The sequence below is a fragment of the Fukomys damarensis genome, unplaced genomic scaffold (genome assembly GCF_012274545.1).
Source record: "Fukomys damarensis isolate Sample0158 unplaced genomic scaffold, DMR_v1.0_HiC HiC_scaffold_16, whole genome shotgun sequence".
NCBI classification, from domain to species: domain Eukaryota; kingdom Metazoa; phylum Chordata; class Mammalia; order Rodentia; family Bathyergidae; genus Fukomys; species Fukomys damarensis.
In genome coordinates, this window is record NW_022900928.1 from 130,457,799 (window position 1) to 130,469,156 (window position 11,358).

The 11,358-nt window shown below is 51.3% G+C and overlaps 1 protein-coding gene across 5 annotated transcripts in view; it reads left to right on the forward strand.

The window, feature by feature from the left end:
* Positions 1 to 10,357, forward strand: part of Sag (S-antigen visual arrestin) — a 28,646-nt gene extending 18,289 nt beyond the window's left edge. Inside the window, exons 10-16 of one of the 5 annotated variants that reach the window (XM_010608738.1) lie at positions 762 to 834; positions 3,011 to 3,148; positions 4,147 to 4,224; positions 5,137 to 5,160; positions 6,564 to 6,619; positions 9,543 to 9,552; positions 10,142 to 10,357. In XM_010608738.1, the coding sequence (XP_010607040.1) occupies positions 762 to 834; positions 3,011 to 3,148; positions 4,147 to 4,224; positions 5,137 to 5,160; positions 6,564 to 6,619; positions 9,543 to 9,552; positions 10,142 to 10,247 (485 nt within the window). In that variant the 3' untranslated portion in view covers positions 10,248 to 10,357. The remainder of the gene's footprint in view (positions 1 to 761; positions 835 to 3,010; positions 3,149 to 4,146; positions 4,225 to 5,136; positions 5,161 to 6,563; positions 6,620 to 9,542; positions 9,553 to 10,141) is intronic. The other 4 variants (XM_033764699.1, XM_033764698.1, XM_033764700.1 and 1 more) reach the window with 4 other exon arrangements.
* Positions 10,358 to 11,358: the final 1,001 nt, after the last annotated feature.

An 11,358-nucleotide genomic window follows, 5' to 3' on the forward strand; every position in this document is an offset into this window, starting at 1 on the left:
TTTTTTTTTTTTTTTTTTTTTTTTGAGACAGGGTCTCACTATGTAGTTGAGACTGACCTGGAACTCACTATGTAGCCCAGGCTGGTCTCGAACTCACAGCGGTTCTCCTGCCTCAGCCTCCTGAGTGCTGGGATTGTGGATTACAGGCATGTGCCACCACTACCAGGACAATGAATTTGATTTTAAAGGAGACTAATCTTTTGAATCCTCACTTCTCTGGGGATTAGGTGCAATAATCACCACCATTTTAAGGGTATGGAAACTGCGGTTTAGAGGAACTAAATAATTCACCCACAGTTAATAGCTAAGCAGGGATTTGAGCCTAGGGAGCCAGGTTCAGGGCCGCCCTGCCATCCACCGCGTTACACCAGTTGGTCCTGCCTGCTTTCAGTCGGTTTCTAGAAAGCTCGGAGGGTGGCCGGGTGGTGCTTATCCCATAGATGGGGGCTGCTGGAAGGGGCAGGTGTGTCAGTGCTGGGAGCCTGGAGGACACTCACTGCCTTTGAAGATCTCTAGCTCTCAGGAGACGTGATCTTAGGGTCTGGTTCATGGGTGGGAGTAGTTGTCAGGTTAGGGGTGAGCAGAAAGGGCCCAGAGACAGAACTTGGAATTGCGGGCTTTAAGCCGGGGACTGAGAAAGCCGGAAGTAGACTAAAGTGGTCGTCAGCAAGAATGGCCCCCGCTGTGTTCCCGGAAGGCTGGGAGGGACCACCCTGCCAGCGAGGTCCCGGGCTGATTGCCGGCTCTTCCTCCCTCTGCAGTGGAGCAGGTGGCCAACGTGGTTCTCTACTCAAGTGATTATTACATCAAGCCGGTCGCCATGGAGGAGGCGCAGTAAGTAGCGGGCACTTTTCCCTTTCCAGGGCTGGCAGGCTTTACAGTCAGCTTCCTCTTGTTCATGCCAAGAGGGAACTAGAGTGCCCCACCAGACCCCAGCTTTTCGCTTCCTTCCCCTTTTCTCACACATGGGCTGCAGCAAAAGTCAGCATTCTAGCTGTGTTGGCCTCGCTCAAGCTCACAGGAGTTCTAGAGCCACCCGCGCTGGCAAACAAGGAGAGGTCCGACGTCAGGGTGGAAAGGCCCTGTGGGAGCAGCGGCATGAGTTGTGAGAGCAGGGTCCTCTTTCTGCCCCCCAGCAGATGGCCAGGCTGGGGCTCCTGCTTCTGATCATCCCTTCACTTTGAAAGTCATGTACCAGGGACTAGGGAGCCATCTCCATTCTTAGCCTGTTGTTGTGCCTTTTGTCCCTTTCACAGAAGCAAAACCAAATGAGGTTCCTGCAGTGGTTGCTTCATGCGGGCAGCAGAGCTCTGTGCTGGGACGTCAGAGGTTCATTAGCCGGAGGAGGAGGGGGGCTCATGGGAGCGGCTTTCCCACATAGCCAGCTACAGGTGCTGAGCACTGTGTGTGTGTAAAAACATCACCATGGTCGGCGGAAGGTTGGCGTGGAGGGAAGGGGTCTGGAGAAAGACAGTAGCTTCACTAAGATGATATCACTTCATATTTAAAAGGCAACTTGGGCCAGGGATGTAGCTCAGTGGTGCTGCACTGCCTCGTAAGTGCAAGGTTCTGAGTTTGATCCCTGGTACCATAAATAAGTAAATAAAACAAGCTAAAAGGCGACTTGAGGATAAACTATTACTCAAAACAAATTCAGCCTTAAGTTTAAATATAGGTCTGCAGCAGAGGGAAGCAGGAAACAACCACGATTCGTTGGCTGACTTTTATGCCAGGCTGGGGGTCTGCCCAGGTGTTGGGCACACCCCTGTCGTTCCTGGGTCCTGGGGGGTCTTGGCCTTGGCTGGCCCTTTGGCCAATGCTTAATAACAGGAGTGATTTTCAGCAGACCGGAAAGTACTCTGAGGAGCCCGGAAGTGGACCAGGGCAGGAGGCTAAAGAGCACAAGCCACTGTCCCTGATATGGTGTCTTCTGGGGCTTCGGCAGGCAGGCCTCCTCCAGCTGAGTCCTGAGCTGCTGCCTCCTGTCCAAGTCCAAATCCCACAGGCCTGGGAAGTGGCCCCAGGGCCTTGGCACTGTCCTTTGGCAAGCTCTGCTGCAGGAAAGGCCAGCAGCCAAGCCCAGCCCTGAGGCGCCTTCCTACCACAGTCACCTTTCCATTGCAGTGTCTGCTTCTGTCATTGCTGCTGCCCGAATCAAGCTCATTAGAGAGATAACACAAGGCCCAGGTGGGAGGATGTGGCCAGTTCTGTAAGCCCTTCCTGTATCCACCAGAGGCAGGATAAGCTGCAGCTGCTTTAAATTCCCCGGGGAGAAGGAACAGGCAAGTCTGTCCCGTGGGAAGGTTTCAGTGGTCTGAGCATGTGCTGAGGAAGTGATCCTGGGCCACACCCTGCTTCCTCTGGCTGGTTTGGGGGTGCGCGTGTGCTGCCAGCTCACAGGCTCTGCGACCTGAGAACGTGTGGCCACGGCGTGGGCATGGGCATCAGGTGGCCGAGCACGGGAGCCAGCTGCTTCGAGATCCTGCCTCGCTGTGTGCCTGGCTCCATCCCACACTCACCCCGTGGCATGGGATCCCTATCATATTTGGGGGGGTCCACAACCAAATGATGACCGAGGAGACCCTATAGAGAAAGATTGTGCCGCTTTGAACCTAGACCCAGGGTGCGGCTCACAAGCAAGGTCCCCACCTCTCCCTGCTCACCCACTGGTCACGTGCTGACCCTCTTCATAGGGACAGTTTTAGTGACCAGCACTTTCCCACCTGAACTGTGGCTGGCACTAACCTAAAAGCTCTGCTGCTGCTGTGGGGCCGTGATGCCTCAGGAGCAGGCTGGCCGGGTCTCTGAGCCAGTTGGTCCTCCTTAGCCCCACAGAACATTCTAGAAATTCCACGATTCAGAGCAGCCTGGGTGGGATGAGAGGTAGGGGAACCGTCCCAGGGTCGCTGCCAGCCTGCAGCTGAGGGGTCACTGACAGCAGAACTTTGGTCCGGGAAAGCACCCGTGAGGGTGACCTGGCCTGGAACTCTCCTCCCTGTTCTTCCTGTAGGGAAAAGGTGCCACCGAACAGCACTTTGACCAAGACACTGACGCTGGCGCCCTTGTTGGCGAACAACCGAGAAAGAAGAGGCATTGCCCTGGACGGGAAGATCAAGCATGAGGACACCAACCTCGCCTCCAGCACTATGTGAGTCCCAGCCCTGCGACTTGCAGTCCACACGATGATGAGCAGGTCCTGGGGCCCAGGAGAAGCGGGGCACAGAGAAGAATGGCTGCAGGTGTGCACAGGACCCTGGATTTAGACTCCAGAGCTAGGACGTGCTGTACAGGGAAGCACCAAAGTCGATACCACTCCCGACACCCACACCGGCACCTTTGGGCTTCAGCTCCCGGGCTGCTGCCATGGGGAGTTCTGAGCTTTGGGCAGGAGCCAAGATTGGGCTCCAGGCCGGAGGCTGCCCTCTCCCCACATGAGCACTGGGGTCCCTCTTGGCCTGGTGCGCTGTCTCCAGGGCTCAGCCGCTCACACCCGCAAAGCCAGCTGGGGGCGCAAAGAATCCGTGCAGAAAGCAGGTGGCGGTCAGTAGGTTGTCTGAGGGTGTCTCTCCAAGTCCAGTCATTGTGTTAGGCTTTAAAGTCCAGTCGTGACGCTCCTGGGAGAGACAAACGGGGGGACCGATACGCAGCTCCACATAAGGGTGTGACAGGCATGATACCAGCCTGGCACCACGTTGCAGATGTGTCCGAGGGTTTGTGGAGTAGTCGCCAACATGTACACCGCTCCCTCCACACTGTAGTGAGGAGGCCGTATCTCCCTCGTTTTTATGGATAAGGAAGTTATCTGTAAGTCGGGCCGCCATGAGGAGCCTGTCCAGGGTCTCCGCGTCAGTTAGTGGCCAAGCAAAGTCCCCTCACCAGCATCTCCCCTGTCCAGGACGATGGCAGGGTGAGAGCTGGCGGATGCCCAGTCATGTGACAAGCGAAGCAGGAGGAGCCGTGCCCTGTGTGGCCTGCTGCAGGGGAAGATGAAGGAATCCCCAGTGCATGGCAGGACCCCCCTCCACTTCACACACCAGGGGGAGGGTGCCGGGTCTGTGGAGGTCACCAGCGCCCGAGAGGAAGCGGTCTCTGTGTGGGCGCTGCTTCCCTCGGTCGTTCACACTTCTCTTCCTTTCCACTGGGCAGCATCAAGGAGGGCATAGACCGCACCATCCTGGGCATCCTGGTGTCTTACCAGATCAAGGTGAAGCTCACGGTGTCCGGGTAAGTGTCTGTGCTCCAGCTGGCCTCTGCGGTCTGCGCTGACCCTCTCCCAGGCATTCTGTTTGTCAGCTTCTCTGCCTCTGCGGGGCGGTCAGCCGAGAGGCGGGCCCTGTCGGCAGCACTTGGCAAAATGTGGGTGCATGGCACACGTGGGGAAGCTGATAAAAGTCAGCCGCCTGATACATTGTACTGAAGAAAGAAAAATGGCTGCCTAGGGAACTCACAGTAAATTCTCAATTATGTGTGACGTAGGAGGCATCTGTCCACAAAAGGGGCCTTTCCTTCCCACCCCAGCTTTTGTTAGCAGCATTTGCTGTGTTTTTCAAAGTGGGTAATGCTTTCTTTTTTTTCCCCGTGAGGGTCAAAAAATAATGGTGGAGATTCATTGAGCAGGCAAGAAATATCTTTTGGGTTCCACATCCGCAAGTTCAGCCGGCTACAGATCAAAAATACTGGGAAAAAATGTGTACCTCACAGAGATTTTCATAGTGTTTGCTTGTACTGGGTATTGTAAGTCACTCAGAGCTGATTTAGAGCATTTGCGTGGGTGCGTGACCACCATACGCAAATACAACACTGGCTACACGAGAAACTCCACGGATGGCACCTGTGGATTTTGGGGACCCCCCCTGCAGACAGCAAGGGACAGGGAGAACTATATCACACACCTCCCCGTGGCCTCTGAGGCTAAGAAATTCTGATTCTGCCGCCTGTGCTGGAGGGAAAGGCATTCTCTGGAGAAGCGATGGAGCCACAGTGCAGAGGAGGACAGACTGGGTGGGAAGGGCTGCAGGTGCCGGAAGCTGTGGGTTAGCCCCAGGGAACTGAGAATAGGGCGGTGCCCACCCTGGGCTGTGGGGGAAGCCGGGCTGTGGCTGGGGACCTCCTCACAGCTGTTGTTTTGTTTCCTAGCTTTCTGGGAGAGCTCACCTCCAGGTAAGCCTCTCTACCTCCTCTGCCCTGTTCCCAGGGTGCCCGGCCAACTCCCATGACGTGATCATGTCATTTCCTGCCTAAAGCCCTCGCTACCACTACTCTTTCTCTCTCATGGATTTGCCTCTTGTGGACATTGCCTATAAATGGAAATCTATGATACATGGATTCTTTTGTGATGGGCTTTTTCATGTAACATAAGGTTTTCAAGGTTCATCCACGTTGTATCTTGTACTATTACAGTACCTCATTCCTTGTCATAGCAGAGCAATATTCCACTATGAGGACAGAACACATTTTGTTAATCTATTCATCTGTTGGGGGACACTTGGGTTGTTTCCACCTTTTAGCAATTATGAACGGTGACATCTGTCTTTTAAATAATGCACAAAGAAGCAACAAGTTCAGAAATATTTGACACAATGCACATCTGTAATCCCAGCACTCAGAGGCTGAGGCAGGAGGATTTCCATGAGTTCAAGGCCAGCCTGGGCTACATAGCAAGATCCTGTCTCAAAATCCGAGCACAAACAAAATGTTTGAGACAAGCTTTGACCTGATGTGCTCCTTTGCCCCAGTGCTTACCTGCATTCCTCACTGGGACCCCAGAATACACCTGTTCTCATAAACCCCTGGTTACCTAGGACTTTGTGAACAGGTCCAGAGCTCAGCGTGGGGTACAAGTAGGGGGTTCTGGCATCCAAGGAGGGGCTTTTCTTTTTCTCCCCTTTTCCCTCACCATTCATCCTTTCTCCAGATTTCCCTTCTGCTCTCCTCCCTCCCACCCTTTCTTCCTTTTGCATAAATTCCAAGTCACTCCAAAGCCCTTTAGCAATTTAATTTTGTGGGCTCTGCTGTTTGGCAAGGGAAGACCAGCCCATTCTCTACACACCAGCCCTCTCTCTTCTCTCTCTCTCTCTCTCTCTCAACAGTCTAGGCTGGCTTTGCACTTACCATATAGCCCAGGCTGGCCTTGAACTTGCAGTGATCCTCCTGCCTCAGCCCTCTGAGTGCTAGTATTACAAGTTTGCATCACCACAGTCATCTGCGAATATTTTTTAAACCTATCCTTCCTCTGGGATTTTACCTCTTTTCTTCCCTGCGTTATCGCGTTGCCACAACTCGTAAAGAGCGCTACGGGAAACCTAAAACCTAAGAGGATGGCGGAGGGAAGTTCCTCAACCGCATTCCAGGGAATGGATTTCAAATTCCTGCTGGACCACTTCCTGATTTCTGTTTGGTTTTTGTTTTGAATCCCACTGAATTGTCTTTCAGACTGTGTCTGGGGCTGAGCCTGGGGATCTTTTGCAGGGCTTTCTGCTTTGTGCTTGTGCTGTGTGTGTGTGTGTGTGTGTGTGTGTGTGTGTGTGTGTGTGTACTCACCAGTCTGCGTCCTTTTCTTCCAGCGAAGTGGCCACTGAGGTCCCCTTCCGCCTCATGCACCCCCAGCCGGAGGACCCAGGTCAGTTGTGCCATGGTTCATGCTGCCCCTGGCCGGTCACCCCAGCAGAGTGATGGCATTTTTATTCCTGGTTTTTCTTGACGGCACCTCTGAGTGTGGCAATCGCCCAGTCAGTGTCACGCGCAGGGTGACCATTCAGCCCGAGCTCCTGAGCTCGTCCACCGTCTGCTCAGGGTGGTGGGAGGCAGCACAATTGATCTTGGACAGCGACAACCTCAGGAGAGTTATCGGGAGCAATTTTTAAGCAGAAGTTCTGCTGCCAACAATTTGGATTCAGATTTAAAGATGATTTAGGTGACAAATAAATTTGAGAGCCTGAGGCTGTTGTATTTCATTTGGGGGGGAAAAAGCCCTCATATTTCATTTGGAAGCATTAACAGGCATTTAGAAGGTGGGAAATACTTTTGAAAGTGGCAGTTGTGGTGAGAATATGGAAAATAGGGGGCTGGGGATGGAACTCAGTGGCACCACGCCTGCCTGGCAGTTGCAAGGTTCTGAGTTTGATCCCCAGTTCCACACACACACACAAAAAAAGTCTACAGGAAATTCTAGAACAGAGGGTCAGGCCAGACTTCTAAGACCTCAGCTTGTCTGAATTATAAATTGGCTGTCGGCTGGATGTTAAGCGAAGCACTAGTTACGAGGCTCTGCAAGCATACTAAAAACACCGTCAAGAGAAAGGAGAAGGGCTTGCAGCTGGGCATGACAGTGTGGTGCCCTGACCCCAGCACGAAGGAGGCTGAGGCAAGAGGATCTTAAATTCCAGGCCAGCTTGGGAAATTTAGTAAGAACCTGTCTCAAGATGAAAAATTTAGAGCACCAGGTGTGGTGGTGCACACCTGTAATCCCAGAAGTTGGGAGACTGAGGCAGGAGAATCATGGCAAGTTTGAGTTCAAGGCCAGCCTGCACTACAAAGCAAGACTCTGTCTCCAAAAATAAATAAATAAATAAATAAAAATAAATACACAAAATAAAAAGAGCTGGAAGTGCAGCTCAACGGTGGAGCCGCCCTCGTTTGGATCCCCCTTACCTCACAAAAAAGATAAACGGTGCAGCAGAAATTAAATAGATGTAATCTCAGAAATACTGAGGAAAAATTCCCCGTGGTATAGTAAGGCAGCCTGTTTGACAAGAAGGGAAAATGGGGGCTGGGGATGTCTCGGGTGCAGCACCTGTCCCTGTCCGGCAAGTGCGAGGCCCTGGGTTCTAGTCCCGGTACCAAAAAAGGAAAGTGAAAAAAAAAAAAAAAAAGAAAGGAAGATGAACCCATCTGACTGTGACATCTCCGTGGTTACGTAATAAAGAATATTTTAAGTAAAAGTGGTAACAACTTTCAGGCTTTATTTTTCTCATACTTTATAAGTGGCTTTTTGTATTGACAATGAAATGTCATTTAAATATTGGAACAAGCCCCCGTGTCCATTTTAGGTTGCGTCTCAAGGTACCTTTTCAACTATTTTGGATTCAAATCCTCAATTCACTTTGCTAAAAGCTTCTCCTGGGGGGGAAATAAAGTGTAGTCATGCATTTTTGATTCATTTATGTTCCAAGCATCAAAATACTATTTGTAGACATCTAATTAGGTCTGCAATGCAGGAAAACCCAGATTCAAGCCATCTTCAAATACACCAAAATACAATTTTTAACTCCATGAGATTAGGGTGCTTTCTGGTTGCTTTCAAGGATGTGAAGAAGACTGTCACCTGTGGGGATGTCACTGTTCATGTGGGACTTGAGACAGACTTCATGACTTAATTTGGGAGAGGTGGAGTTTTTCTTGTCCACCTCTGACATTTTATTTTATTATTTATTTATTTATTTATTTATTTATTTATTTATTTATTTATTTATTTATTGGTACCAGTGATGGAATTCAGGACCTTGTGCTTGTGAGGCAGGCGGCAACACCACTGAGCTAAATCTCCAGCCCATACCTCTGACATTTTAACCCTGCAGTCATCAGGGTCCTGACGGTGGGCGTCTCATGGTATCCTGTAGATTTCGGGGAGCAAGAGTTAGGGCAAACCCCTCTGGGATGGCAGAACTCTGGTTTCCTGAGATGCATGAATGACGTGATCTCCTGTCTCCCATCTTCCCTGCCTGCTCGGAGGGATCTGTCCCTATGAAGTGCTATGAAAATGCTAGCAGAGCTTTTCCCCTGAAGAGCATCTCTCTGGAATCTAGGGGTGCTGTGTGCCTCTCTGCTGTCCACACTGCCTCAGGGTGGGATCCAGCTGGGGCTGCAGGGCCTTTCTTGCCAGCGGACGTTGCCATAGGTCAGCTTCTGTTTGGGTGCCCTGTGCCCTTACAGCACCCCTTCCCGTGGTGACTTACAGGGGCCACGGACATAAAAGCAGGGGAACAGGAGGAACACACTGCCCCTCAGACCCTGGGGAGCTCTTTAGCACAGCAGAACTTCACCATCTGGGCAGGCAGCTGCAAAACAATGTCACGCTGCAATTGAGAATAATTCAGCTGGGGATACAGAACACGCGAAAGCATAACCTGCCCCCAAAGAAACGGAAAAGCGGGGGGTCGGCTTGGTCCTCGAGCTTTAGTGCACACCCGCCTGGGGTGCTGGGGTACAGGAGCTCTCAACTGTCCCCCACCCTCCGAGAGCCCAAGGGAGTGACCGTCAGGAGCTCCGTCATCAGGCATCGTGGTGACTGCGACCTCCACAGGGGTGCAGGACGCTGAGGGAGAAATACTTTGAGGAGAGGAGGATGGCTGAGGGGATAGTGTCAGTGGCAGTCTCATTGCTGGAGGCGAAGTGTGGTCCTGGGCCCAGTCCCCACACTCAGTGAGCTTCCGCCCTGTCAGACGGGTCTGCTGGGGAGAGAATTCAGGCGCTGCCCAGATCTGACACTGACTCACCTGTCTCTCTCCCTGCTTTCTCCCTTGCTCCATTGTTCCTGCTTCCAGAAAAGGACAGGTAAGCCACTTGGTGCCTCCTGAGTTCCCTGTGTCCTGTGACCCTACTCCCCCCCACCCAGTGTCCTGAGCTCCAAGGATTTTGGTGCCTGCACACACGCAGTCTGTGTGTCTGGCTGTGTCTCCCACTCTGTGAATGATTGATTGCCTTTGCTCTTCTGTTTAGTAAAAAGCTTTTAAAGGAAAATCCTGTGGTCCACTGTTCCGTTCTGGGAAAATCCTGATTGGTTCCTTTGCTGTGAAAAGATCCAGGGTTGCCAGGGATTTAGCTCAGTGGTGCTGCTGCCTTCCTCACAAGTGCAAAGTTGTGAGTTCAGTCCCTGGTGAAAAAAAAAAAAAAATCAAGGGTTTGTTTTACTCAAGATATTCTTGGCTTCAAGGAGACTATAATTGGGTTTCACATGCCTATAATTCCAGCACTTGGGAGGCTGAGGCGGAAGGATTGCCCTCAGTTTGAGGCCAGCCTGGGCTACATAGTGAGTTCAAGGCCAGCCTGCTTTGCATAGTGAGATCCTGTCTCAACTAAAATCAAAACCAAAACTAAAGAGTGTATACTGACCAAAATGTTGCCTGTCTTTTTTTTTTTTCAGTTTACAGGATGAAAATTTGGTTTTTGAGGAATTTGCACGCCAAAATCTGAAAGATGTGGGTGAAGAAGGGAAGAAAGATGAAGAGGAGCCTGCCCATGATGAGTGACAAGTTGCCTCCAAGCCCCCCCAGGCCTGTGCAGTTCGGCAGGTCACAAGCGAGTCCCAGAATCTTGTTAGCTATGGAAACTGAGTCTTCCTCTCAGAAATAAAGTGTGTCCCTGCATCTGTAGTGTCTTTTTTTTTTTTAATTTTTTTTTTTTTTTTTATTTTTTTTTTTTTTTTTTGAGACAGGTTCTCCCTATGAAGGTCAGGCTGCCTTGAACTCCCTATGTAGCCCAGGCTGCCGCCAACTTGCAGTGATCCTCCCGCCTCAGCCTCCTAAGTGCTGGGATCACAGGTGTGTACCACCACTCCCTGCTGTCCCTGTATCTGGTCATGAGTCTGGCTGATCGGCCAGAGATGCTGAGCTGATGTCCCCGACACAGAAGGTGCTATCTCTAGGGTCCAGAGCTTGGGGTGAGGGGCAGTGCGGGAAGAAAGGCCAGTCTTCCACGGAGCGCTTAGTGTTGGCCCACAGAGACTGTGGAAGTCAAGGTGCTTATCAGAGGGTGTCCGAGGTCTTTCCACGGGCTCTGGTCCATCTCAGCTGCTTCTCTAGAAACACATGGGTATGGGGTGGGTTCTAACTGCCCAACTGGTCCTAGCTCTAGGGTCCCTAAGGTGCTCCTGAGATACACCAAGCAGAAAGTGTGTATAAGCAAGAAGCCTTTATTAGCTGGGCGTGGTGTCGCACACCTATAATCCCAGCACTGGGGAGGCTGAGGCAGGAGGAGTGCCATGAGTTCGAGGCTATCCTGGGCTACATAGTAAATTCAAGACCAGCCTGAGCTACAGAGAGAGACCCTGTCTCAAACAAAAGTAATAAAATGAAAGTACAGTAGATCCCTGAAATTCACAGGAGTTATGTTCCTAGAGCACCCACAAATTGTGAAAAACCACAAATTTCAGATGTAGTCAGAAAAATGCCTATAAGTACCTATTTTTATAGTTTAAACCCTAATCATGTGATGTCTCCTGAAGTCATGTAACTTAATAAAATACTGTGTTAATAAAGCCTTAGAGGATGCAGGGTGTTTCGGCAGCATCTTAAGAATCTTAGGGGTTTAAGAAGAACAAAACCGAGTACTTTGGAGACAGCTACACACAGGTACAGCAGC